This window comes from Neopelma chrysocephalum, unplaced genomic scaffold, assembly GCF_003984885.1.
Source record: "Neopelma chrysocephalum unplaced genomic scaffold, ASM398488v2 Primary Assembly neopelma1_65b, whole genome shotgun sequence".
NCBI classification, from domain to species: Eukaryota; Metazoa; Chordata; class Aves; order Passeriformes; family Pipridae; genus Neopelma; species Neopelma chrysocephalum.
In genome coordinates, this window is record NW_020897723.1 from 3233939 (window position 1) to 3261709 (window position 27771).

Genomic DNA, 27771 nt, shown 5'->3' on the forward strand with positions numbered 1-27771 from the left:
CTGCTCTGCTCACCCCCCCAGCCCCAGGCACTGCTCTGCTCACCCCCCCAGCCCCAGGCACTCACGTTCCTGCTGTCGTACAGCACCACGGCGCTGAGGTTGCTCTGCGAGGTGATGTAGTAGGTGACAGTGCTCCTGGACTTGTCCACCAAGGCTGTCTGGTTCCTCAGAGGGTCCTGCTGGCCCTGCAGTGTCAGTCGGACGAGCTGGGAGCCAGCCTGGGCACAAGGAGTGGGAAGGCAGCACTCACCAGCAGCTGCTCGTGCGCAGCATCTCCCACCAACATCCCCCCCGGGCCCTGTGCTGTCCCTGCTGCTTGCCTGGAGGATTTGGGAACGGAGAGAAGGAAGCTCTGACCCACAGGAAGGATGATCTGTGACAGCCTGCTCTCCACCACGCAGGGCTGGGGAGAGGCACCAGTGCCCCTCATGCCAAAGGCACCAGTTGCTGGAGGAAAGGGCCAGGGGACTCCCAGCCACTGCCACAGCCCTGCCTGCAGCCTGCGGGCACCTCCCTGCCTCCTCCAGGGTGGGATCCAGCCAAACCCAGCCCTGATCTCACCCCGCTCATCCCTCCTGGGATCTGCTTCCCACACAACCCGGGGCTGTGGGCAGGAGGGGCTTCCTGCTTGGATCGGGATCCCTTACCTGGGCAGAGCTGGGGGACAAGCTGAGAACCCCCACGACACTGATGCCAACTGCAAAAAATATCAAGGCAATGGACAGGGTGATCCAGAAGGTCCTGGGGGGAGCTGGGAATCGTGCTGTGGCCCTCCTGTCCTGGGAACCGGGCAAAGGAAGGAGGAACAGGAGTTAAAATTGACCCTTCTGCCAATTCTTTATCATCAAACACACTTCCTGCTCGTGGCACAAATCCTTGTGCAAACTGGTTGCAGTGCAGAGCAGTCAAACCATCACAGCACCTGGAATAATGGAGCTTTCATCCCACAGTGCTGGAATTCCAGATCCCACATCCCAGTAACCAGCACTGCCACAGCCAGAGGAGCTGCAACACCCCCAGGGCAGGGCTGGAGCAGCAGCTTTCCACACACAGGGAACCACAAATTAAATTATTTTGGTTTACAGCAGAAGTCCCAGAGGAGCCATCAGCATTGGAATCAGATTCCATGTGGAATGATCCTGCTTCCATGCCCCTCCCTGTGTTTGGTCGTGTTGGATTTTCTTGCTAAGTTGTTCTCCAGGAGACCAAGCAAAAGAGCTCAGTGGTCCTGTGACACTTCCACTGGCTCCATTCATTTACTTTAATTCTTATGTTAGAGCAATTAAATTTTACTTCATGGTACATAACAGGATTTTTACAAAGCAGAAAATGTGCTTTCAATAATCTCGAACACAAGCCACACTTAAAAAAAATTAACATGTTTCTCAGTTCTCTGAAGGACAGAGAAATTCAATCCATGCCCAGGGTTAGATGTGCTCCAACTGCACAAGCTCATCCAGCTTCGGGGCAGTTACAGATCTTGATTGAAAACAGGGAACTTCCAGACTATTCCCCCAGAAAAGCAGCGAGTTAAAACTGCACATATCTGAAATCCTATTGATTCCAACAGAGCAGAGCCCCAGCCCTGCAGTAACTGGCAGGTTTTCAATAGCTAATGGAATTCCCTCAGGTGGGAAAGGTGCAAATAGAGCAATCCAGCAGCTCCCAGCCCTCATCCCCAGTGTCAGACCAGGCTTCCTTGGCACATCTGACCTGTTACCCAACAGGTTTAACCCCTGTAAGTCCAGGCACTTCCAACCTATCCAGCTGACAGCCTTACAGGAGCTGAACTGGGGGTGCTGGGGAATGAACAAAACCTTACCAGGATCCAGAGGAATGGTGGGATCTCAGGCACTTCAGAGGAGAATCAGGCAAGCACAGAGCAGGGGCTCTGTCTGTGATAGAATCATGGAATCCTGGAATGATTTGGGTTGGAAGGAACCTTAAAGCCCATCAGTTCCACCCCATTGCCATGGGCAGGGACACCTTCCACTAGCCCAGGTTGCTCCAAGCCCCATCCAACCTGGCCTTGGACACTTGCAGGGATGGGGCAGCCACAGCTTCTCTGGGCAACCTGTGCCAGGGCCTCACCACCCTCACAGGGAAGAGTTTCTTCCCAATATCCCATCTAACCCTGCCCTCTGGCAGTGGGAAGCCATTGCCCCTTGTCCTGTCACGCCCTTGTCCAAAGTCAAGTCCCAGAGGAAGGACAGAGCCAGCCTTTGCCCGGGATTAGCAGGGAACAGGGATACTCACTGCAGGGGCAGCAGGGCTGGCACTGTCCCCACCCTCCATCCTCCTCTTCAGGCGAGGACCTGGCTGCTGCTGCCGCTCTGCCTCCTGCCCACGCGCAGACTGGGCATGATCCCGGCTCCAGGCACACCTGGGAAACCTGAATGTGCATCCCCCAGACATAAATACCCAAGGAGCCGCAGGTGTGCCCGGCGCAGAGCCCAGCGCTGCTGTCAGTGCCCGGCGCGGCCCTTCCGCTGCCCCTGCGGGACCACAATCGGGGGCTTTGTGCGGCCCCAGGGGCTGGATTCCCTCATTGAGGGATCGGATGGCAGGGCACAGGGGCAGCCTGCCCTTGGCAGCGGCTGCTTCCACGTTCCAGCAGCACTTTGTGCTCCGCCGAGCGCCGATGCCGCGCAGACACCCCTGTGCCACCTGCAGCCCTCGCTCAGAGCCCGGGCAGGGCCCTGGCACAATGTCACCCTCACTGCCACCCGTGTCCTGCCCTGGGAAACACCCCAGGGAACAGCATTCCCAGATCACCAGATCCTGCGCAGTCCAGGAGCCCTCGGGGTGTTTGAGACCTGCCAGCCAGACACAACCAAGGTGTGGAGGCAAGGAAAAGGAAAAGCTCAGAATTCCTTCAGGTGGCGTCTACCCAGGGAAAGTGCAGCTTTGGGACGTTCTCCTACCAAGCACGACCCAGGGCTGACCAAACTGGCTGAAGAGAGCCCACAACAAAGCTGGAGAGGGACTTTGGACAAGGGCCTGGAGCAACAGGACAGGGCAGAATGGCTTCCCACTGCCAGAGGGCAGGGTTAGATGGGATATTGGGAAGAAACTCTTCCCTGTGAGGGTGGGGAGGCCCTGGTACAGGTTGCCCAGAGAAGCTGTGGTTGCCCCTGGATCCCTGGAAGTGTCCAAGGCCAGGTTGGACGGGGCTTGGAGCAACCTGGACTAGTGGAAGGTGTCCCTGCCCAGGGCAGGGGGTGGGATTGTGTGATCTTCAGGATCCCTTCCAAACTGCATCCCTAATTCCCAGGATTCCCACTGCACAGCTGCACCAAAGCTCGTGGAGACAAGACCACAAAATGACACAGTACCAGGGAGAGCACATTTGAGAATTTAATGGGAATTCAAGTAGAGGATTAAAAACCGTTTGGAAGTTGACAAGAGTGTTCTGAAGCACAACTGACAGCGCCACCAGCACATTCCAGCATCCCTGAGTCCAGGCAACGGCTCCCTTGGCCAGAGAGAACCCTCGGCAGGGCAGAGCTGCCAGAGGGAGGCTGGACCTCTCCTGGCCTTTTCCTGACACTAAAAGCACCAGATACAGGGACTGAATCCAAAGACACATGGTTACATCAGACACGACCTGCAGTGAATCCATAATGTCCATTTCCACATTACCCAGATCCAGGGCAAGTTCTACCTGGGTGACTTCACACATCCTTCCAGCTGAGACAGGAGCAGGGAAGAGATCATCCACAGTTCCTGCCACAACTCCAAATTACAAACAAACACCCTTTCAAAGGATCAGCCAACACTGTGGGAACCCCAAGACCCTCTGGACTGCAGGGTTATTGCTGTACAAGCAAGGTGACAAGTTACCAATAAGGAAACGGCATCAGCACTGCCACAGCTGGACAGCAGGACAGGAAGGAAAACCAGTGCTAAAATTGAACTGTAGATACTGGAATCTATGGAATAGAAGCGTGTTATTTGCATATATAATTTTCAATTAATTCTGTAACGCAAAAGCTTTCACAGTGGGTTCAGCCAGCACAGAATCCCACCCCATGGCTGAGCCCTTTGTCACCCAACCCCACCTGGAGACCAAACTGAAATCATCCCTGAGCAAGCCAGCCCTCCTCACAGCCCCACCGCGCCCGGCCCCCGCGGAAGATCGGAACCTCGGGGTGGGAAGGAAGCACGTGCCACTGTCACACACAGGAGCCCCTGGGGAAAGCTGCCCTGGGCCCCACATCCATCCAGGGACTGAGCAGGACCTGGGGTCTGCAGCTAAAGCCAAAGCAAGCAGCTGTGTTGATGCTGAGGGAAGCACAGAACTCGGTACGGATTGATCTGGGTATTCCTGGGAAGCAGCAGGAGGGAAGGACAGTCCTGTAGGGCTACAGACTCTGCATGTAGGAAAATTATAGCTACTGTCGTCAGTAAGTACATTCCTCTCATCCTCCCTCCTGGGAAACAAGATATATTATCATAGACTCTGCTTAAATTTATAATTTAAATATATTCTGCTCTGTTTCTAGGCTCAGGGAGTGCCTGTGTGTATATGTGCTGTACACACACCTGACCCCGGACAGACACAGTGTGCAGCAGCCATGGGTTGGATTCGTGTGGGGTCGTCCCCACCTGTGTCACAGGTGCAATTTGCAGTGGTCAAATGAAGGAGACGAATTTGTTTCTGTGACCTGACATGGGGTTGTGCCCCGGAACACCCCCGAACAGGGCCCCAGGGGGAAAAAGAATCATCCCCAGGGCAAACACCAGCTCCACAAGTGTTTCCAAGCACAACCACAGTTCCTGCACATCCCCAGAGTCATTTCCCTGAAGGAACCAGGCTGAGCCACGGCCCAGCCTGGCCAGAACACAGCCCTTCTCCTCACATCAACCAGCTCCACTTCCCCAGCCCAGCCCAGAGGACTCCGTGCCGTGGAGCATCACTAACATTGGAGAGACGTGTTTATAATTAAAACCAGCCCCAAGCCCCCAGCCCTGGGGGCCACTGTAATGCCCCCTTTGTTCCAAAGTGCATTTCAGGAGTGAGATGTAAACAGAATCATACCGAGAGGACAGAGAGGTGAGAAGCTAAGGGTTGCTAACTCCGGGGAGTACCTAGTGAGCAGGTTACTGCCACAGGGTGAGCCCAGGGGCTGTCCCCGGGGCAGAGCTGCCCCGTTACTCGACCAGGGCCGGGAGCAGGTCGGCGATGCTGTTGACATAGTAGTCGGGCACGAGGCTGTGCCTGGCGGGGCAGTCGCTGTCCAGGTGTGCCTTGACCTCGTCGAGCGCGGTGACGCCGGTGAGGGTGAGCAGCGTGGTGAGCCCGCAGCTGTTCCCCATCAGGATGTCCGTGTCCAGCCGGTCCCCCACCATGATGGTGCGGGCGGGGTCCACCTGGAACTCGCTGGCCACGCAGTCGAACATGAAGCGGTTGGGCTTGCCCACGATGAAGGCCTCGCGCTGCGCCGCCGTCTCCACGGCCTTCACCAGGCAGCCCGTCCCTGGGGACAGCAGCAACAGTCAGGGCCAGCACGGGGCTCCCGGCACCCACACCCGCCCAGGGCTCTGGGGACACGACAGCTCGGCTGTACAGCCACAGGGACAGGCCAGGCCCTGCAAAGGCGGCACACGAAGCCTCTTGGGAGGCTGGAATTCTGTCCCACACTGAGTCAAAAAAGGAACCACTATTCCCTGAGTAAAGGTTCAGCATGGATTATCCCTCTTTCAGGGGTGCTGAGAGGCAAAGTCCAGGCTCTGGGACACCTGGGCTGCCACACAGCATCCCAGAATAGCTGGGGTTGGAAGGGACCTCTGGAGATCACCCAGTCCAACCCCCTGCCCAGGCAGGGTCACGTGGAGCAGGTGGGGTTGGAATGTCTCCAGAGAGGGAGACTCCACGACCCCCCTGGGCAGCTGTTCCAGTGCTCTGCCACCCTCCAGGGAAAGAAGCTCTTCCTCATGTTGAGGTGCAACTTCCTGTTTTATCAACCCAGCACTGAGGTGTGACGATTTAGAGCTGAGCGCGGAGTCCCGCAGAGCCGGGGGACCGGGACCACCCCCTCCGCCCTCCCGCCCCGCGCACCGGGGATGGCGGCGCCGCCCTCGAGCGGCAGCCGGTGGTCGCGGTTGGTGCCGACGAGCAGACAGTCGGGGTTCTGCAGCAGGTACCGCAGCGCCTGGCACAGCTTCGCGTAGCTGAAGTGCTCGTCGAAGCCCACGAGCACGGCGCGCACGGCGGGGTCGAGCGGCGCCTTCGCCCAGTCAGCGGGCGCGGGGCCGGGCAGGGCGGCGGGCCCGGTGCCCAGGTGCGGGATGCCCACGGCCTCCAGCTCGGCGGCGAGCGCGGGCCCGCCCAGCACGTAGGCGGCGGCGCCCGGCGGCAGCGCCTGGCGCAGGTAGCGGGCGGCGCAGAAGGCCGAGCCGAAGATGTGGCGGGGCTCGGCGGGCGGGAAGCCGAGGCGCCGCAGCTTCTCGGTGTAGGCCACGCGCGTCCGCCCGCTGTTGTTGGTCACGTAGCACAGCCGCTTGCCCGCCGCCGCCAGCCGGCGCAGCGCGTCGGCCGCGCCGCTGACGGCCGTGTCGCCCCGCCACAGGACGCCGTCGCAGTCGAAGAGCAGCGTGTCGGCGTTGGCGAGCACCGCCCGCGCCTCCTCGCCCTCGAACCGCCAGCAGCGCCGCGGCCCCGCCGTGCCCGCCATGACCGCCCGCCGCTCTCAGCGCCCCGCGCCGCCCATTGGCCGGGCCGCGCCCCGGGCCCGCCCCCCCGGCCTCCCCATTGGCAGCGCCGCGCACGGACCGCGTCCCCATTGGGCGGCGGTGCCGGTGGCCACGCCCCCCGCCGGAGCCGGTCCCCGCCGCCCCGCCCGCCCGTCCCAGCGTCCTACGCTCCCATTGGTCGCTCTCTCCGAGGGCCCGCCCCCCGCGCGCTGCCATTGGCCAGGGCCACGCGGTGCCGGCGGGCTCTGCGGGGCTCGTTAGGTAACGCGCTGGGTAACTCCGTGGTAACTCGTTGGTAACCCCCTGGTAATCCGGCAGTAGCTCGCCAGGCTCCGCTTCGCCGGCTCACGGCGCTCAGAGGTTGCCGTAGGGCGCGTGGGGACCGTGCCCTGGCACCGCCCACGGGCCCCGGAACCCCCGCGCCGCGGGACGCGTTCCCCGCCGAGCCCCGTCCCGTTGTTATGACGACACGGCCGTAAAGCCGCCATCTTGCGGCGCGTTGCGACACGGGGGCCGCGATGGCAACGGGCGCGGGGCCGGCGGCGCTTACGGCAGCACCGGCCGGGCCGGGTCGGGCCGCGGCCCCCGCGGGTCCCGCCGCGCTCCTCGGCCTCCCGCCGCCCTTCGCCGAGCAAGGTACCGCCCGCGCACCGCCCCCGCCCGCCGGCTGAGGGGCGGCCGGGCCGCGCCGGTGGTGCCAGCGGGGCTGGGGGCCCGTGTGTCCCCTCTGAGGCCGCTCCGCTCCCCTCCCACCTCCCGGGACGGGCAGAGCGGCGGCTGTCGGTGTGTCAGGCTGCCCAGGCGGGTGCGGGGTGTCCCTCTCCGGGGGTGATCTGGGGCGGCCCCGCCGGAGCGGGGGGACAGCAGTGACCCGCTGCGGTCCCGCCCGGCCCGGTGGCTCCGTGTGCCGGCGCCGCTGACGGAGCTTTCCCCCGCAGACGAGGATGACGTGCACAAGTGCGGGCGCTGCCAGGCCGAGTTCAGCTCCCTGCAGGAGTTCGTGCAGCACAAGCTGCAGAAGGGCTGCCAGCGCCCTCCCGACGCGCTCGCCGGGCTCCTCGGCCAGGAAGGACAAAAGGTGACAGCGGCTTCTCCGCGCCGGGGCTGCAGATAACTGGGATGCAGCGGCCTGGTGGGTTGGAGGGGGGCAACTGTGTTTAAAGAAAGCAAAACTTGCCTGCTGAGACGGTCCGTGTGTCAGCAGGGGGTTCCTGCTGTCGAGGAGTCCATCACTGTCGCCCACATTGTCGTGGAAGCCTCTTCCATAGCAGAGGAGATCAGCAGTGCCTCGACCATCGTAGGTGAGCTCTGAGGGGCTGCCTTTGCCCCCCAGGGGGTTTGGAACCTGATACCTCGTCCGTGTCCTCCTCTGGTGGGTTTGGGTTGTGGTTGGTCTGTGACACTTCTGTGGCACTGGAATTTGGGGCTGGGTGTTCCCTCAGAGCTGTGAGAGGCATCCCCAGGTCAGCTCTGCCATTCTCTGCTTTAGGATCAGGGAATACAAACCCAGGTTTGGGTTGGAAAGCTCAGCCAGCCCCACCCCTTGCCACAGGCAGGGACACCTACCACTAGCCCAGGTTGCCCCAAGCCCCGTCCAACCTGGCCTTGGACACTTCCAGGGATGGGGCAACCACAGCTTCTCTGGGCAACCTGTGCCAGGACCTCACCACCCTCACAGGGAACAACTTCCTTCTAACATCCAACCTAAATCTGACTTCTTTCAGCTTAATTAGTGCAAACAATTAACAGAAATTCGAGTTATAAGTTAATGCAAATTAGATTTAAAGCTCCATTCCGGGAGTGCCCACTTTAATACTTACACTGCAACAACTAGGGGGTTGCAAAGACTTGAGCTGCAGATTTAAAGTACCTTTTCCCCTTCTTTCTGCACGAAATGCTGGAACAGTGACTTGTTTGTTGGGTAAGGCTCTATCCTGTAAAGAACCCAAGTGTCTCCCCACCCTTTTCCCAGGCAGTGGGCACATCAAAGAAGTCATTGTAGCAGGAGACCATGTCTTTGAGAACGCAGACGGGCCCGTGGACGGGGAGGTGGGTGAGGAGCAGGGCAGCCCCGAGGAGCAGGAGCAGGACGTTCCCAGCGAGCTGGTCAAGGTGAAGCTGCAGGTGAACAAGGAGGGGCGATACGTGTGCGGGCTGTGCCAGAAGACATTCAAAACTGTGAGTATCATCTCTGCTCGTGGCACTTAAGTCAGCTAAGAAATCTCAAAAAGAATGAGAATGAGCTTCTCTACTGCCTGCTTCGCTCTTCCCACGGGGAAGTTCTGCTCTCACAAGGGGTGTTGTTGTTCTCCGTAGTTGAAATATAGAACCCTGAAACCGTTTGGAAAATGTCTTAAAGGAAATTCTTTCCCTAGGCCAGCATCCTCAAAGCTCACATGATCACTCACAGCAGCAGGAAGGACTATGAGTGTAAACTCTGTGGAACTTCCTTCAGGACAAAGGGGTCTCTGATCCGGCACCACCGGCGGCACACTGGTAAGGGCTCTCCAAATAAGAGTTCCTCCTTGCTGGAGCTCTGTGTGGTTATCCATTTGCCTTCCAGTGGAATTTCTTGTGCTTTCCACCTTCTGCTGAGCTGAGGCCATTGAGCTCCCCAGTATTTGGGGTGCTGGGAGGCAGTGGAAGGTTCTGGGATAAGCTCAGCCAGTGTGCTGTAGGAAGCTGAACGTGTTTTTCCAGCAGCCTGACACACAGAGCTGATCCTGTTGTTTTGATCCTTGTCATTTCCAGATGAAAGACCTTACAAATGCAAGAAATGTGGGAAAAGCTTCCGAGAATCAGGAGCTTTGACTCGGCACCTTAAATCTCTGACGCCTTGCACCGAAAAGATTCGCTTCAACATGACCAAAGAAATAGTTGTCAACAAAGAGGATTTGCCATCAGGTCAGTGATGCTGTCAGGACCTGCCTTGTGCCTGATAAAGCCAAACCCTCCTGCACTTGGAATATAAATTCCTTCTGGCACAGGTTGCCCAGAGAAGCTGTGGCTGCCCCATCCCTGGAAGTGTCCAAGGCCAGGTTGGATGGGGCTTGGAGTGACCTGGGCTAGTGGAAGGTGTCTCTGTCCATGGCAGGGGTGAAATGGGATGATCTTTAAGGTCCCTTCCAACACAAACCGTTCCCGGAATCTCATTTATGAAAAAAACCCCCAAATTCTACAGTATTCACTTTATATTCTTTATGCAGGAAAAAGCAATTTACAGAGCAAAACTATTACCCCGAAGTGCTTGTAGCCAGGAATGTGTGAGAATCTGGTTAACAAGCACTGGCTGTTGTGAGGCAGGTGTTTTGTGGGGCCCAGGGAGCTGAGGGGTGGCTGTTCCCCACGAGGTTCACTGTGCTGCTTCCCCTGCAGGCTCGTGCAGCTCCAACACAGACACGGTCTCATCGATACCGAGCGAGTCCATCGAGGCCTCCCCCGTCATCCACCTCGTGACAGATGCAAAGGGAAACGTTCTCCATGAAGTCCATGTCCAGATGCAGGAACTTCCTGTGGTGGATGGAAAACCCCTGGACCCAGACGTGAGTGTCGTCTCTCTTAAACACCCTTTGTGTGTGTTTTGTGCAAAGGATGTTTCACCTCATGAACAAAACCTTCGTGGGTGCTCAGAATAAATCTGAGTGTGGGAATTAAGTGGTTAATTAGGTACTTTTCCACGTGGGCAGGCACTGTTCTCTGTCCTGGGCCTTTCTGCTGCTGAGCTGAGCAGTGTGTAGATTACAGGGGTGTGGAGGATGAGGGGATGTTTTTATTGACCATTCCCTGCTACGAGACTGTGGTAGGAGCAAAGGCTTGTCATCCCTTGGCTTTTCAGAGTACAGATCCACCTCGTGTTCCTCCCCAGCCCTAGATATTCCCTGGTTGATCTTTCAACCATGTAGCACAGCATTAGACACCCCACAGAGTGTGACTGTCACAGCAGTGTCGCTGTAAGAAAGGGCAAACTGTGGATTTGCTGTGCCAAACTTCCTGTTTGTTCCTTCAGCAGTCGCATTCTGAGGAGCTGCCCTGTGAGGGGGAAGTGAACAGTGAGAATCTGCTGAGGCAGGCCATGAGGAATTCAGGAATTGTGATCGAGAGAGTTGCTGTGGAGGAGGTGCAGAAGCCGGATGAACCTGCTGGAGCTGCTCCAGAACTAGAAGTGGTGGAAGTAGAAGAGGAGCCGTGTGGAGAACAGTGTGTTAAATTAGAAGAAGCAGAGTCTGTATGTTTGTATTCCATAAATAGATTATTTTTTAATCTTCCTTGCCTGTATTTGGTTGTAGGCAGCACTGTTGGCCTCACTCCCCTGTGTTGTCCTCACGTGTCTCTCTGGTGCCTGGGGCTTTGTGTCCATCGTAGTTACACTTTTCACATGTGATTTAAGTGCAGTGTCTCTCAGCAACAGAGATCTCTTTCTTGTCAAAGCTGGAGTATTTAAATGGGAGTTTGGGTAGCAATCCTTACACTGCACACTAGTACAAGCAAAGTGAAGCTTCACCATTTTCTCTCCAACAGGCACCTGCAGAAAGAACCAACGGGTACAAACGGTACATTTGCCCTCACTGTAACGAAGCCTTCAGTGAAACTGCTGCCCTGGAGACACACACCAAAAGTCACTCAGGTAAAGCTGGGCTGGTGCAGTTGTCTGACACGTGCCATGGCTCACAGAGCCACTTCTGACCAGAATTCATGTATGAATGAGATAAACTTCAAGAAACACAAGGAACTGCTGCAGAGGGTCCAGTGGAGGCCACAAAGGTGATGAGGGGTCTGGAGCATTTCTCTGATGAGGTTCTGGGCCTGGTTAGTCTGGAGAAGAGAAGGCTGAGAGGGCATCCCATCAATCCATACAAGGATCTCCAAGGGGTGTCACAGGATGGTGCCAGACTCTGCTCAGTGGTGCCAGTGACAGGATGAGGAACAACGGCCATAAACTAAAACACAAGGAGTTTCACCTCCACATGAGGCAGAACTTTTCCCTGGAGGGTGGCAGAGCCTGGAACAGCTGCCCAGGGGGTCATGGGGTCTCCCTTTCTGGAGACATTCCAACCCCACCTGGACAGTCCCTGTGTCACCTGCTCCAGGTGACCCTGCCTGGGCAGGGGTTGGACTGGGTGGTCTTCAGAGGTCCCTTCCAACCCCAGCTGTTCTGTGTTTCTATGAAAGCCCACACGTGCAGATGAAAATACAATTCCTCTCCTTGTCTGGGTTAGTTTTTGGTCAGAATTTAGTTACAGCCTGTACTGGATCCTTGCTGCTGCTGGTTGTCCTGGACCAACCACTCATTTTCTTTCTGTCTCTCTAGAGTACAAACCTTTCAAGTGTGAGGAGTGTGGCAAAGAGTTCACGAAGGCCTACCTGCTGAAGAAGCACCAGGAGGTGCACGTGAACGAGCGGCGGTTCCGCTGCGGGGAGTGCGGGAAGCTCTACAAGACCATCGCCCACGTCAAGGGGCACCGGCGGGTGCACTCGGACGAGCGGCCCTACCCCTGCCCCAAGTGTGGCAAGCGCTACAAGACCAAGGTGTGTCCCCCTCACAGCAGCCTGGCCTCCAGACTGCCCTTCCCAGAGCCAGGGCTTGGGAGAGCTTAGGGGGCTTCGCTCCTGAAAGAGCAAGTGCCACCTGCCTCTTACGTGATGCCTGGAGAAGCTGTGGCTGTGCCACCCCCTGGAAGTGTCCAAGGACAGGTTGGACGGGGCTTGGAGCAACCTGGGCTAGTGGAAGGTGTCCCTGCTGAGACCTGGCTGAGCTTTAAGGTCTCTTCCAACCCAAACCATTCTGGGATTCTATGATGTGAAACACCAAAAAGAGGTTTTGGTTTAGTGGGCAAAAGAAGGACAGTCTTCATAAAACTGTCTCATTTCTGAAGAAACTCTTCTTTCATGTGTGGAACAAATATGGAATAACAGTATGTCCTGGTTCCAGCCAGGACAGGGTTAATTTTTGCAGTAGCCAGGAGGGGCATGACCAGGACACAGAGGTTATTCTGTACCACCCATGTCATTGCTGGGGATGGTGGAGGGAAGTCTCTTCTGGGCAGAAGGGGGTTCCTTTGGGCTGAGAAAACAGTGCTGGATGGAGCTGTTCAGTATTGCCTGTTATTGGGAGGTTTTTGTGGGAATCATTCATTTCTTTCTTGCACCCTTTGCCATTGGTATTGTTGCTGTTACTGTTCATTTTCTTACCTCATTGCTGTTTCCAGTAAATTGTTCTTACCTCCACCCGTGATCTTCACCTTTTGTGCCATCCCACTGCAGAGGGAGGGGGAGCCAGCAGCTCACGCTTTGGAGAGTCTCAGTGGGGGCACTAAATTGGGCAGTGCCGTCCCTAAACCACGACGCCACAAAATCAATCCCCGTGTCCTACGCCAGAGTTCCTAAAAACATCGAGCTTCCCCCAGCAGCCGAAATCCCTCCCCCGTGGGTTTGCCGTGCCCCTCAGGAGCCCTCCCCTTGTTCCCTTGTGTGTGCAGAACGCGCAGCAGGTGCATTTCCGCACCCACCTGGAGGACAAGCCCTACGTGTGCCAGTTCTGCAGCCGGGGGTTCCGGGAGAAGGGCTCCCTGGTGCGCCACATCCGCCACCACACCGGCGAGAAGCCCTTCAAGTGCTACAAGTGCGGGCGCGGCTTCGCCGAGCACGGGACGCTCAACAGGCACCTCCGCACCAAAGGTGAGCCCCCGGGGCTGGGCTTTGGGCAAGCTGCTCTTTGGCTGAGAGGGAAATGATCCTTGGGGTGGATGTGCCCCGTGTCCGAGGCCGTGTGTGCGTCAGGAGATGCCTGGAGATGGTCACATCAGCCTGGAGAAGCTCCCAACAGTCCTTCCAGTATCTGAAGGGGCCTGTGAGTTCTGTGGGGAAAATGTCTCGAGTGAAGTTCTCACAGATGATCTTGTTTGATGGGGTTAGTTGCACTGGACCTGCTGCTCCTTTAGCTCCTAAGCATGGATTTCCAGACTCCTTCAGGTAGTGCTGATGGTGTATTTAGGTTCCAAGGAACAATGCAAGTTTACTTGAGGGGAAGAAGAAGTTTCCTAGGAGATACTGAAATGCAGCAGCAAAATAGAACAGGGACTTAAAATATACCCAGACTCTTCCTGTAGGTTCTTCACAGACAGCTTTTGAAATCCTGTGTGGTTTTATCATCTGAATTTAGCTGTGTATTTTTTGGTATTGCACTGGAGAGCTGCTCTGCTTGAGGCTCAGTTGCCTGGTGTCACACAGGGCTTTCCTAGGCTGTTCCTTGGCCTGGTGTGCTGAGAGCCTCTTGTGTGACACTGGTTACTGGTCCGTGGCATCCCGTGAAGAGGCCTCGTTGGTGCTGTGTAGCACCTTCCAGGTACTGTGTGAGATGGCCATGAAAAGTGATGTTTTTCTGGCACTTTGGGAATTTTCCAGGTGGCTGCCTCGTTGCCATGAAGGAGGTGGAAGAAGTGATGGTGTCTGAGGAGAGTCAGTCCGCCGACAACTTGGCGGCCACGGTGATCTCGGAGGATCCCCACACGGTGCTGGTGGAGTTCTCCTCGGTGGTGGCCGACACTCAGGAGTACATCATCGAGGTGAGAGGGGGCAAACGGCTGCTCCTGTGGAATTTAGCACAGGATTTGGTCAGGAAAACTGCAGCTGCACGTGTTCCTCCTCCAGGCTCTCGGGAGAAGGTAGAACAGGATCACCCCTGCCTGCAGGGCCCTGGGAGTCAGCAGGATTAACCTGCTTTGGAAGGAAAGCACTTGGAGCTTTCCTCACCGTCCAGAGGTGCTGTGTGTGATGTGGGCAGGAAAAGCAGAACACAGGGCAGGCTGACAGTGCCTCAGCAGGAGGCTGAGTTGGGAAACTTGTGACCACACTGGATTTTATGGCCTCACAAACTCACTTCAGCTTTCCCTGTTCTCTTCTCCCATTTCCATTTAGCTTGTTTTGTCCCAGATAGTCTCTGTTGTTTCTAACAGAGGCTGCCAAAAGCAATGAATTATGTATTTCACTTTCTCCCTCTTCATGACACAGAGCCAGTTCTTATCCAAGCAGGATAACAGAGCTCAGTTATTGAGTTCCTTTAGTGCTGCCATAGTTTTTCTCCAATAGGAGAAAAATTTGCTGCTTGGCCAAATCCTGCTGAGAGAGGAGGTTCTCTTCCAGTTATTTGTGAACATTTTGCATTAATTTTAAGTAGCTCCTGATAATGGGATTTGGAGGGAATGTCCTGGAGGTCTCCTTGGAGTAGCTACTGCATCATGGGGGGGGGGACAGAAAGACTTGTGTGAAAGATCTTAGTGAATTATATTTTGGTAACAAAGGATTTCTTTGGAACAACCTAAAAAGGAAATCCTCTCATTTTGTCTTTCAAGACTTCTACTGAAGACATGGAGACCAGTGAAGCTACTGAAATAATAGAGGGAACAAGACATGAGGTAAAGCAGCCACACAAACTGGGATTTTGGGGCCTTGATGTAGATGAAATGAGTCACTTTTAGTGGCTGAGAGTCATGCTAAGTAAACCCAACTTCAAATCATTCATTTACCTACCTAGAGGAGAGCTGGAGGAGGACTTTGGACAAGGGCCTGGAGTGACAGGACAAGGGGGAATGGCTTCCTACTAACAGAGGGCAGAGCTGGATGGGATATTGGGAAGAAATCCTTCCCTGGGAGGGTGGGGAGGCCCTGGCACAGGTTGCCCAGAGAAGCTGTGGCTGCCCCTGGATCCCTGGAAGTGTCCAAGGCCAGATTGGACGGGGCTTGGAGCAACCTGGGCTAGTGGAAGGTGTCCCTGCCCATGGCAGGAGGTGGAATGAGATGGGCTTAAAGTTCCCTTCCACCCCAAACCATTCTGTGATTCTACGACTCCATGTCTGTAGCTCTGCAGACCTGAAAACACAGTGTGGCTCAGTGTGGGTTTGATAACCCCAGACCCTCTCAGGGATGGTGACCTGGTGGCTTCAGACCCAAGAGCAGAGCAGAGCAGAGCTGCAGGCTGAGTAAATTGTACAGTAACACTCTCCCCTTGGGGCAGTGATCCTTTAAGACATTCCTAAATGCTGGGAACAAGGGCTGCTGCGGAGTCAGACCCGGCTCAGCTCCTGAATTGATTCCGTCAGTTTAAAAGTTTGGGTGTGGACTGTTGAGGCTCTTCTACAAACAGCAGTTTGGCCTTTTGTAGGAAGCACTTTACTAGTGACCCACCTTCAGTGCCACGAGGGTGAGGTGCTGCAGAGTGCTGGGGTGATGAGAGCTCCCAGCAGGAGGAAGCTGGCTGGTTGTGCAGCGCCGCAGCCGCCACGCGCCTCTACAGCACCAACCATTGCTGCTCCCGGTGAACACACCCGGCCTCTTCCTCTGCTCCCCGTGCAGGTCGACAGCCACATCATGAAGGTGGTGCAGCAGATCGTGAACCAGGCGAGCTCGGGCCACCAGATCATCGTGCAGAACGTCACCGTGGCCGAGGGCGCGGGCGCCGCCGCGGACGCCGCCGACACCATCACCATCGCCACCCCCGAGAGCCTGACCGAGCAGGTGGCCATGACCTTGGCCTCGGCCATCGGGGACGGGGCCGTGCTCGCCGCCGACGGCGCCGTCGCCGCCCAGGAGGCCACGGTGACCATGGTGGCGTCCGAGGACATCGAGATCATGGAGCACGCGGGAGAGTTCGTCATCGCCGCGCAGGAGGGGGAGCTGGAGGTGCAGACTGTCATCGTGTAGGGCACAGAGAGCCGGCTGGGGGGCCCCAGCCCGGGGCAGTGGGGCAGCCCTGACCTGCCCCCGGCAAGAGAACACACTGGAGGGGGATAGGACAGGCCTGGAACAGGGTGGGACGGGCCCGAGGTGCTCCCAGGTTAAAACGAGCACCAGGGGATAAAACCCTCTGCACGGTCACACAGGGAAGGGACTGACAGGCCACAGGGGACGCTCACTGTCGTGTACAGCAGCCTCAAATTAAGGAGGATCCTTTGGGAATCAGCTCCCTCTGCCCCCAGGACAGCAGTGGTCTGGTTTTTAGAAGGATTCAGAAAAGTGTGGGGTCTCACAAGAGACTGTTTAATCATATGCATTTAAAACAAGTGGAGAAAAACCAAACCTAAGGAATTGTGGGGTGTGTTGAGCACCACTCAAACACTCTCATACCTTTAACCTCACTCCTTCAGGCCTCCCAAGGCATGGTACTGCAGTATTTCTCTTTTATTTGATATCCTGGACAAGTAGCCTTATGTACTGGTCTCTGAATGCATCCTTGTACCCTGCAATGCCAGCCAGGCTGCTCTGAGAGCCAGTCTGGGGGCTGGAAAGCCATATTGTATAGGAATTTGGGGTTTTTTAAACCATATATGGATTTTTAATTGCATATTGTACAGATTCAGCATGTAAATAAATACATTTTTGAAAATAAAATTATTTAAAGTTCTTACTATATTTTTTTTTCTAATTTCTGCTCTGTTATCACACAAACAGAAGGAATTTCTGGAAGGAGAAAGACATGGGGGCATTTATATCGTGCTTGAGAAGTGGGGGACTAGTCACTGCTGTGCTTTGATGTGGCCTGGGCAGTGACTGCAGGGGGGCAGCCCTGGAAACTGCAACTTCCCTGGCAGCAAAGTGCCCAAAATACAGAGAAATGCCTAAAATCAAACAATGGAATAAAGATGGGAAATGCCAGAAGGGTTAAGTGGAATCTGTATGTCCAGAGCTCGGTATCAAATCTGTGATCCCCTTCTCTGTCCAGAGATGGGTATGAGGATTCAGTCCAGACTTTCCCATTTTCACAATTTTCAGGCTGAAATGGCATCTTATTGTGAAGGAGCTGAAAACAGGGATCAAGGAAGAGACAGGTAAAGAGATGCAGCACTTTAATGTCCTTCCTGAAATTAAGGTGCTCCACATTAGTACAAAATCTGCAGCAGAACGTGGTCTCTGTAGGTTAAGATGCTGTCAATAACCATCTTTTTTCCAGTTAAATACATACACCCTGTTGTACTTACTGTTACAGAAATGGGTTAATCATTTCCCACACAAAGATACTCACAAAAGATGCAGCTTCCTCAAAATTCACAGCAGCTCTGTGTTGGCCCTTCCCAGAGAGAGGAACATTCACTGCAGGGAGATGGACCAAACCATCCTCTCCATCCCAGGAAATTCCTACTGGTCCCTGTATCCTGCAGACAGGGCTGAGCTGAACCTCAGAGACCTCACAGAGGGAGGGATCTGAACCTTGCTCTGCTGGGGCACCATCAGCCCAAATTCTGCAGTAATCTGGTTCCAAAAGCTGTTTGGGGCATCCAGACCCACTGCTGCAATAAAAATCTTACCAAAAAAAAGTTTAAAGATGCACAAATATCTTCATGTTTTCTTCTTCCTTTCCAGTGCTGTAGGAGGCCTAAAGATTTCCTTTAAATTCCTCCAGATTCCTTTAGAATAAATGTTTTTGTAGACAACTTGTCTGTCAGGGGCCTGTGATGAGACATGGTGGGACACCCCAAATCTTCTGGATTTACACCATTCGTTGGTGGTTTGGTTGGTGAAGGCCAAGTACAGACTGAAAGCACTGTATCCACCCAGGACGAGTGTGAGCAGGATAACAAACCCCAGCATGAAGACAATCCTGGGGAAAGTCAAGAAAAGGTGCTGCAAGGAAAGAGAAAAATAACTCGGTTAAAAAACTGGAGGATTAAATCACGTGGCCACTGTAAAACCCCAGCTGGAATGAACATCCATGTGCACAGGGAGCTGTGGGGGAGCCCCAGGAACAAGGTCCCAGCCCCGACCCCCACCCAGCTCAGCAAGGGTCCATCCCTCAAGAAACGGCCTCAAGATGCACCAGGAGAGGTTTGGGTTGGATATCAGGGAAAATTTCCTCACAGAAAAGGTTGCAAAGCAGTGTCACAGCTGCCCAGGGCAGGGGTGGAGTCCCCATCCCTGGAAGTGTTCAAAAACCCTGTGGATGTGGCACCTGGGGACGTGGGTTAGTGGTGAACAGAGCTGAGGTGCTGCTTGATGGTTGGACTTGGTGATCCTAAAGGTGTTTCCCAACCTTAACAATTCCCTGATTCTACCTGAACCTCTGAGCAGAGCATGCAGAGTTCCAGACATGTATTTTCTCCCAAGCCCTGCTAATATGTGGGAGGATTTTCTACACCCATCTATTTCCAACTGTTTGTGTTTGGAGTTTTGCTTGTTTGTTTTTTGTTGTCGTTTTACTTCGTAAAACATTAACACAAACCGTCTGAAAACAAACTGCCAAATGAAGGGGCAACAAACAATCTGGCACAACTCTGGGTTTTGCTGACATGATACAGTTTAAGCAGCTCTTTTCTGAGTCAAACCCCACTCCTGGGGAGTGGTAATGGCATTGCTCAAACATTTCCTGACCAGGATCCCTTTGTGAGAGTCCAAGGCTGAAACATCTGCTGTCTAGGATGAGGAAAAGATAAAGCACTAAGTACTTATCACCTCACTGCCACACCACAGGGATGAGGGGACTGGGATAAAAATCACTCCAGTGCTAGAGAGACTCACAGTCACCCTCAGCTTGCACATGAGAGAAAATACTCCCAGTATCTAAATTCCAGGGTAGTGGGTCCTGCTTTAACATCTCCATGAGGATGTCAAGGATTGTCAGCTGTTTCCTAAGTGTTAGGAGGTCATGGAATGTAAATTCGTTATTGTCTTTCCTTCTCCCTTCTGGACTTTTATTGGAGGGAGAAGAGATTTGATCCCTTGTAAATACTGCTTTAGCATAGGAAAGATGGTTAAGATTGTATACATAATGTATTATAATATTTATGTGTGTAGTGATTGTAATATAATTCCCTTTACCCCCATATTGAGTCTTGTGTTTGTGTCTGGAAAACCCCTCTCACACTGGGGTGAGATGTGGGAGGGGGGCTTGGACTCGGGAATTGGATTTTGGGGGTCTCAAACTACGACAATCATGAACCAGGTCTGCTGAGTGACATACACTGGAGACAGAAATCCAAAGAACGGGAGAGCACAAGGAAGTGCCGGGAGAAAAATCCCACATTTTTTAAGTATTCTGCAATGGCAGCTTTCTAAACCTCATCAGCTGAGCAAAGCTGCTAAAACTCCCAGGATGGGAACAGGCTGCAGGGAGCGGGGAAAGATTCCTGACCTTGCAAAGAGCGAGGCCAAACTTTGGGTAGCGTCAGCTTACCTGGACGATGAAGGGAATCCCCACGGGGCGCTCCTGGCCCTGGGCGTCCAGGTAAGTGCTGTGCAGGAGGTTGGAGAGCTGCACCACGTGGCTGAGGAAGGCCAGGGTGGTGGCAGCCAGGGCGGTGGCCGTGGCCGTCAGGGACAGCAGGTAGAGCAGGAACCAGCCCGCGTTGGAGGCCCCCACGCAGTTGTTGAGCCACACACAGTGGTGGTCGAAGCGATGGATGCACGTCCCGCACACACCTGGGGGGGCAGGGACACCACAGCAGCCTGGTCACGGGGCTGCCAAGGAACCAGATTGATTTTTACACGCCCTGGGATAGCTTTCAACCCAAAAATACGTGAGGGTGACGGCTGGGATTTAGCTGACAGCTTCTGAGCCAAAGAAATTAATTAGAAATACACATCATAAGAAAAATCATGTGTCCCCTCTCCCCTTTTGTTCACCGAGACCGCAGCTCCAAAGCTTTGGTTTCCCTGACAGAACTGCACCTGAAAGGTAGAGATTGTAGCTCCCACCTTTATTTTAGATAACAGCAAACTCTCTTGCTGAAAAAGAGGTGGTGGACTCCTCCTCCCTGGAAGTGTCCCAAGGCCAGGCTGGATGGGGCTTGGAGCAACCTGGGATAGTGGGAGGTGTCCCTGCCCATGGCAGGGGGTTGGAACAAGAGGGTCTTTAAAGTCTTTCCAACCCAAACCACCCCAGGATTCTGTGATTCTGTGAAACACAAAATCCTGTACTTATGTCTTGACAGGTGATAATCTGTCATTTAACTCCCAGCTGCTCAAAAACTTGGCTGTTCCTGACCCCGAATTAGACCATCAGAACTGGCAATTTCTGTGAGAAGGAACAGCAACAAAGCAGCTCCAGGGCTGGGCAAATGCAGCTGTGAGCTGGGACCCCAGGAGAACAAACACAGCCCTGTGTGCACTGAGCTCATCACAGACCAGCTGGAGTGTGAACTGCAGCTCCTGGTGCAGGATTCCTTTGGGAAAGGATTAACTTCTCAGGGAAGCTCAGGCCCTTACTGCAGTGCTTGGACCTGGCTGGTTTCTCCATGGTGCACGTGGGGCACACGGTGCCTCTCTGGAACATCACCCCATCATAAGCATAAACCTTAACCAGGGATGCGTGGTTGGATTTTGTTATTATACCTGTCGAAGAAACAAGGAAAACAGTGAAAAAAAGAGGTTTTCACAGAATTTCCAAGGTTGGTTTTCAAACAGCTCCAGCACGAGCATGAGCTCACCAGGATTGGCCCGGGAGCAGAGCAGGAAGCAGCTCATGTTCCCAGCCAGCAGGAGGTAGGGCAGGAGGAGGAGGAGGAGGTGGAATTGCAGCTCCCAGCAGTACCCAAACACTTCCCAGGTGTATTCCCCAAACACTGCAGCCTGCAGGGCCATGTGCAGGACAACAAACAAACAGCTCCTGGAACAGAAAGGGGACAGTCTATTTAATACTCAGCATCCTGATTAACAGGTCAAGTACACTCAGAGGTGATCAAAGACTTTCCAAATGCAAGGAGACACCTCTTTTAGGTTTTCAGGCCAGCATGGATTGCATATTAATAGTGTTTTCTCCATCCACTGGCTTCTCTTTCTCTTTTTCCCCCATACACTCCTTTAAATATGCCAGTTAAATTCACGGCATTATTTCCACGTCCCTTGGATTTTTCTTCCCTGTCAGTACAAAGTCTCATAATCACTTTGCTGCTGACAAAACATGCCACAGCAACAGGCCATAAAACATTCTGCCAGAAGACATTTGCTGCTCTGACAGCAAAGAAAACTCCAGTAAAAACAACCTTAAAAACACTGTAGTACTATGAGCAGCTGCATGAAGTAAGAGTGGCAGGAGGCTGGCAGGGGTGGACAGCAGTTCAGTGCATGGGGGGTCCCAGTGCCCCCAGCAATCTGACACTGTCACCTCTCTGTCTCAGGCTGGGTTACAGCAGAGGATCTGCAGAACAGGCAGCACAACAAGCCCAGCACTCACAGCACAGCTGGAGATGTCACACCCTGAAGTGTCTGTCACACTGGAGCTCCTGTCCCCAGGGAAAAGGTATTTAAATGATTCCTGAAGCACACAACCCACCTGAATCCAGCAGGCTGCACTTTGGCAGCTGGGCAGCTTCCCTGGAGCCACCTGGACATCCAGGCTGCTGGACTAAGACTAATGGGATTTGAGGGAGAGGATGGAGCCTGCGAGTCTGTCTGACTCCATCTGCAGCTGCCACACAGGCCCTGGTAATTCCTGTGGGGACGCAGCTCCCACCAGTGTGAGCAACATCTGTTACTGAGCCACATTATCTTCATTTGTCAATATGCTCAAATGTTTCAGGGCACCACCTTCTAAACAACGAGCAAGGAAGAGAGAGACAACGGCCTGGCAAACCTTAAAGGGAACCTGTAACCCCTGACAAACACCCCTAACCAAGAGGGAACATCTCAGGATAATACTGAAAGCTCTGATGGTGGCAGGAGAGCCCAACAGTAACCACAAATATTAGTGAAAAATAATAGAAAAAGCAGGAAAGTGCAATACCTGGTGTGGAGGAGCCTGTGCAGTGCCCCGTGTGCCACCCTGTGTGCCACCCTCTGCAGCTGGCTGGGGATCACCAGCGAGAGCACCTGAGGGAAATGGAGATGCTGTGTTACCTCAGCTGCACATCACCCCTGCCTGGGGGCAGCTCCAATTCAAACACGAGTCCCCAGCCCCTCAGCTCTGTGTTTGTGCTGCCACAGCACTGGGGAGGAGGCTCGTTTTCAGGAGCATCTGAGCTCCTCATCACAGAATCGAGGCTGGAAGAGACCTTCGAGATCATCCAGCCCAACCATGACATGCAGTCATGGAATCATTTAGGTTGGAAAAGCCCTCCCAGCCCATGGATACCCCTTTTCCCCATCCCCACCTTGTCCCCCAGCCCAAAGCACCGAGTGCCACGTCCAGTCCTTCCCTGGACACCTCCAGGGGTGGGCACTCCAAACCTCCCAGGGCAGTTCCAATTCCTGGCCACGCTTCCCATGAGGACAGAAGGGCAGGGGCAGGGATGCTGCTGGGGTTCCACATTCCTGGGAGCCCAACAGGCCCAAACAAACGTTATCTGGGTTAATGTGTGAAAGTTCTAAGGAGCTTAGGGTGGGTGCAGGCTGGGCACTGGTTAAGCAGGGGATAGAACTGAGCAATTTCCCAGCTGCAATATCAGGCCATCTGACAGATCAAGTGAAGATAAGCAAAGGGATAAAGCCTGCTGGCCTCCAGAAAAAGAAAAAAAAACCCACAATCCAACCAAACGCCCCAAAAATCTGGTTTCTTCAACTCCTCTGATCCAGCCCGATGGCTCCAGGTCTAACTGCCCCTTCAAGCACAGTCCAACATGCTGAGGGAGGACCTGCCTGTGCCCCTGGAGTGAATCCCCAGCCATGGCCTGTGCCTGTGGAGCTGCTCCGAGCCCACACATCTCTATAGCAACACACGGCTCCTGGAGGAGGAATTAGAGCAGCTGAGCCTATTTCTGGCTGACGTGGAGAGAAAATATGCAGCGAGAGCTTCCTGCCTCAGATGTGAAAGACCAGGAGGCAAAAAGCATATGTGGAGCTGAGAAGATGCTAAATATTTTGGTGATAACTGGCGCGTCTCGTCTCAGCGGTTCAAGGGGCAAGAGTTTGTAAGAAGAGGCTTTTCAAAGCCTCCTCTGCCAGAGGAGACACAACCCAGCAGGAAAACACCCTGAATGCAACCTCAACAGCCTTCCAGGCTTATACACTTCATTATTTACATACTTACATTATTTACGTTCATCAATTACGGCCAGAAGTGAATTTAAAATATTGTCCTGAGAAACTGTTTAATCACAGAACCATGGAATGTCTTGAGTGGGAAGGGACCCAGGAGGGTCATCCAAGTCCGACTCCTGGCCCTGCACAGGACACCCCAACAATCCCACCCTGCCCCTGAGAGTGTTGTCCAAATGCCTGCTGAGCTCTGGCAGGTTTGGGGCTGTGCCCCCTGCCCTGGGGAGCCTGGTCAGGTAAAGTATTGATTATATTCACATGGATCTACCTCATATGTACAAATATCAACTAAATTCCTCCAGACAGTGGCTCCACACCACAGCAGTATTTTAATTCCTGCTTGTTAAACATTTCCATTAAGAAATGGGGGAAAATAATCAATTTCTCTGCACAGTGTGTCCATAAACCAAGATCAAATATAATACTAGTAATGAAAATCAAAGTCTGTCTGAACTGCTGTGAACAGCATTAAACATAATTTACAAGTGAAGTGATAATTCTCTCATCATTTCCCTTCCAGGAATACTACAGCTTTTTTTGCCTTTTCATTCAGGCACAGCCCAAAAGACAGAAAAATGAGCTGGTGCTTTTCCAATTCTCCGTTTTAACAATAAAATGCCAATTCTTAATCCTCTTTTAAAACTCTTCATTCCTCCCTCTTTCTTAGCATATAACAGCCTGCAGCATTAGTACACGCATTAAAGAGCTTCCCCTAAAATATTTGCCACCAGCTATAATTCTCTATTTTAATCCTTAAACCTCCCCCATCTTTTTCCCCTCAATGACAGCAACAAATAACGTAAAACTGAAAATTCCCGGGGCCTGATTATTATTTAATTTCTCAAAGCTGGCACGTTGTGGTGTCACAGAAAAGGTGCTTCCAGCATTTTGAGGAGCTCCATCTTCACCCCCACCTCAGACAGGCACAGGCAGGGACAGGAGCTGTGAGACTCAAATAGTTTTTACTACCTGCTTGGGCAGGATTTAAACATCTGAAAGGGAGTTTATTTCTATTTCCAGCCCCACCTCCTTGAGAGCAGTTGTCGAAACAAGATGAAATATGCAATATACTATATTATCACTCTAACCACACACACACTGGCATTTCTTAGGGAGCAGAAATAAAGCAGCTGCACTAATTTTAGCACAATGAAGCAGGGCAGGCCACCAGACCAGGGGAAGATCGTTCCTCTGGAAGCTCAGTGCTTCACCTGGCAGCTCATTCATTGCCTGGAAGGCCAGTTCTTTACCTGGCTTGCCCTGTTGACACTCCTTGCGAGGAAACTCTCCTTCCTTCCCGAGCAGAGGCAGAGCAGAGCAGTGACAAGGAGCACAAAGCACAGGTAAACCAGGAAGAGTGTCAGGAATTCCATCCCGAGCCCTGGAATGTAAGAGAAGCAGCTGTCAGGGCCTGGGATTCACTGACCCCGGGAATGGAGCAGCCCCAGCCCAGGCAGGGCCCCCCAGACCCCTCCACCAGCACATCCCAGTCCCTCCACCAGTGCCCAGGACTGAGGTCAAGCTTTTCAGTATTTCTGTGAGGGCCAAGACAGATTCACAGAATCCTTCAGATTGGAAAAGCCCTCCCAGCCCATGGATCCCCCCTGTGCCCCATCCCCACCTTGTCCCCCAGCCCAGAGCACTCAGTGCCACGTCCTGTCATTCCTCGGACACCTCCAGGGGTGGGGACTCCAAACCTCCCTGGGCAGCCCCTTCCAGTGTTTAACAACCCTTTCCGTGAAGAAATTTCCCCCAATATCCAACCTAAACCTCCCCTGGCACAGCTTGAGGCCGTTTCCCCTTGTCCTGCCCCTTGTTCCCTGGGAGCAGAGCCCGACCCCCACCTGTCTCCCCTGGCATCCCCCCCTGAGCCTCCTTTTCTCCAGGCTGAGCCCCCCCAGCTCCCTCAGCCGCTCCTGCTGCTCCAGACCCTTCCCCAGCTCCGCTCCCTTCCCCGCACACGCTCCAGCCCCGGGAGAATCCCGGGGGATCCCGGGGCCGCGGAGCTCCCGCCCGGTCCGCGCCGTCCAGCCCTGCGGAAGGGCCCTTTTCCAGGATCTCCAAGCGGCTTCCAGCGGCTTCCAGCGCCCTCCCGCGCCCCGGCGGCCCCGCGGGGACCGTTCCCGGAGCGGCCCCAGCGAGGAACCAGCGCCCGGCTCCGGAGGGCGCCGGGGCGGCGGCGGGGGAGGAGGGTTAAAGCCGTGAAAGTGTGAATTAAATGACTTTATAACCCCAGCGCCGTGTGCCGCGTTCTCTTGGCCCCGGGCAGCTCGTTACCGTGGGAGCCCCGAGCGGCCGATGCGCTGCTTCCTTCTTCCCGCAGGGTCAGCGACGCTGCCCCGGCCCATCCTTCATCGTGCCTTAGGAATTTCCAGTAATTCCTTCGGTTTTGCGGCCTTTGTTGAAACGCCTAAAGCAAAACCCTCGTGCCTTATCAGAGCTCTGAGCGCCCCGTTCCCTCCTCACCCGGAGCCTCCTCACCCTGCCCCGTCGCAGGTGAGGTGGGTTCGCTCCAGCACCTGCTGGATCTCACCTGGGGGCCGGGATGAGGTGGGAAAACGCAGGATGCAGCCCTGTGCCGCGTCCCTCCGTGGTGTCTGACAACTGAAACCGCCCGTGCGGCCGCCGAGGGGCCGATTGGGTTACGGTGCCCGGCTGGAATTTGCCAGAGAAACTCGGCCGGTCGCGGCCGCCGCGTCACCGATCCAGAGGCTCCCCAGCTGCTGGGATGGTTTTCCCGGCTCCGGGTCCTGCCGTGCCGCTGGCTGGAGCTGGGGCAGCTGAGGTAAGAGCTCCAGGGGTGCTCCGGGGGCTTTGGCACCCAGAGGAGATGAATCGGCTTGGTTGGAGGCAGCAGAGGAGGGCAAGTTTCAGGAAGGGACTTTTTTTCCCCCGATAAGTTCGAGGCCCCCAATGCACCAAACCAGACCCTGAGAGAGAGAAATTCAGCCAAAATATTCCTGGGGCACAGCTCTCTCGGTGTGCAACCTGAGACACTTGGTTCCTGATGGAGGATGGAGGGTAAAAGCCATTTTTCCCATCCTACTGAGGCATCAAAATTTCTGCAGGTACAGGAACAGGTTGGTTTGGGACATTGGGTGTCACCTGGCAAGTCTGGCAGCACAGAAGGGATGGGATGGGCACGTGGTGGGTTATTTGTGGGTGGACAGGCAGGGTCTGTGTGCCAAGGCCCCTGGGCACAGCCAGGGGAGGAGCTGCAGGGAGTGCCACCACACCGGGACTGGCACTGGCACCTACAAGGAGCTCGTCCACTCTTGGTGCCCTCACCGGCTGTGCCCAAGGATAAACCTGCCAGCAAACACCATAATAGAGGTTGAGACAGAGAGAGATGAAGCTCGTTCAGTCCAAACACTGAGAAAATGACTTAAAAAGTCTTGGCTGGTTTAAATCTGGCAGAAGATCTTCGAGGAAACCATCTCCATTAGCTTGGGATCACAGAACTCTGTTCTTGCAAGGATTAAAATTCACTGTCAGTGTTTAAAATGCTCAAGTCACTTAAAAGTGGGGGGGGGGGGAAGAAGCAATTACTTCACTGGCTGAAAAAAAGAATTCATTGCAGTTTTGTCTTTCGGGCAGGGAATAGTGGGAGATGCCCTGAGGTTTGTAGGAGTGTGTGTGTCTGTGTCAGCACGGGAGGGCAGGTCCCCCAATGCCTGGGGATCACTGCTCAGGGAGATCTGTGCAGGAGAACCTGCCAGAAAGGAGATGGAGAGGACAGGAGGAGGAGGAGGAGTGGGAGGAAGGAGGGCTCCAATCCCCTGCAGCAGTGACCATGAAGGGCATGAGTGGGAGGAAGACCCTTCAGTGCATCCTGCTCACCCTCAGGCTGGGCAGAGCAGGTCCCTGCAGCTCTCCATCCTAAGGCTTTACCCGATCCCATGTCAGCTCTCCCAGGTTTCCCGGGAGAGGTTGTTTCCCACCTTTCCCAACACTGCACAGCCCACGCTGGAGCCCAGGGAAGGCTGGCTTGCTGTGTGGTCCACGAAGAGATGGTGCCACAGCAGGACGTGTAATTCCCTAAAACCTCTTATTGTGCTAAGCCCCGGGATCCCTGAGTGCTGAGGAAGCCGAGGAGAAAATCAGAAATAGCAGCTTAAG

The 27771-nt window shown here is 54.5% G+C and overlaps 4 protein-coding genes across 8 annotated transcripts in view; 1 reads left to right on the top strand and 3 right to left on the bottom strand.

The window, feature by feature from the left end:
- BRICD5 (BRICHOS domain containing 5) overlaps positions 1-812 on the bottom strand; it is a gene marked incomplete at its 5' end in the record, with an annotated part of 2622 nt that extends 1810 nt beyond the window's left edge. Inside the window, 2 exons of the mRNA XM_027684080.1 lie at positions 66-218; positions 648-812. Of these exons, the coding sequence (XP_027539881.1) occupies positions 66-218; positions 648-812 (318 nt within the window). The remainder of the gene's footprint in view (positions 1-65; positions 219-647) is intronic.
- A 2523-nt stretch (positions 813-3335) lies between these two features.
- Positions 3336-6711, bottom strand: PGP (phosphoglycolate phosphatase). The gene is made up of 2 exons (XM_027684079.1): positions 6062-6711; positions 3336-5480 (listed from the first exon to the last, which is right to left on the bottom strand). Exons 1-2 carry the CDS (start codon positions 6675-6677, stop codon positions 5155-5157), a joined length of 942 nt encoding a protein of 313 aa, XP_027539880.1. The 5' UTR covers positions 6678-6711; the 3' UTR covers positions 3336-5154.
- E4F1 (E4F transcription factor 1) lies at positions 6676-17079 on the top strand. Its single transcript, XM_027684055.1, has 15 exons — positions 6676-6914; positions 7178-7332; positions 7635-7774; positions 7901-7997; positions 8669-8874; positions 9072-9192; positions 9448-9600; positions 10072-10238; positions 10703-10921; positions 11215-11320; positions 12005-12222; positions 13173-13371; positions 14098-14258; positions 15045-15107; positions 16045-17079. The coding sequence occupies exons 1-15, from the start codon at positions 6676-6678 to the stop codon at positions 16390-16392; spliced, it is 2592 nt and encodes an 863-aa protein (XP_027539856.1). The 3' UTR covers positions 16393-17079.
- Positions 17080-17517: 438 nt separating this feature from the next.
- ZDHHC4 (zinc finger DHHC-type containing 4) lies at positions 17518-26277 on the bottom strand. 5 transcript variants are annotated; one of them, XM_027684072.1, is made up of 7 exons: positions 26191-26277; positions 24903-25037; positions 22403-22488; positions 21108-21286; positions 20887-21012; positions 19856-20100; positions 17518-18309 (listed from the first exon to the last, which is right to left on the bottom strand). In XM_027684072.1, the coding sequence occupies exons 2-7, from the start codon at positions 25023-25025 to the stop codon at positions 18025-18027; spliced, it is 1044 nt and encodes a 347-aa protein (XP_027539873.1). In that variant the 5' UTR covers positions 25026-25037; positions 26191-26277; the 3' UTR covers positions 17518-18024. The 5 variants fall into 5 exon arrangements, with proteins under 5 accessions (XP_027539873.1, XP_027539874.1, XP_027539877.1 ...); XM_027684073.1 differs by lacking the exon at positions 26191-26277 and adding an exon at positions 25583-25679 and having other exon boundaries at positions 24903-25033; XM_027684076.1 differs by lacking the exon at positions 26191-26277 and adding an exon at positions 25615-25669 and having other exon boundaries at positions 24903-25033.
- Positions 26278-27771: the final 1494 nt, after the last annotated feature.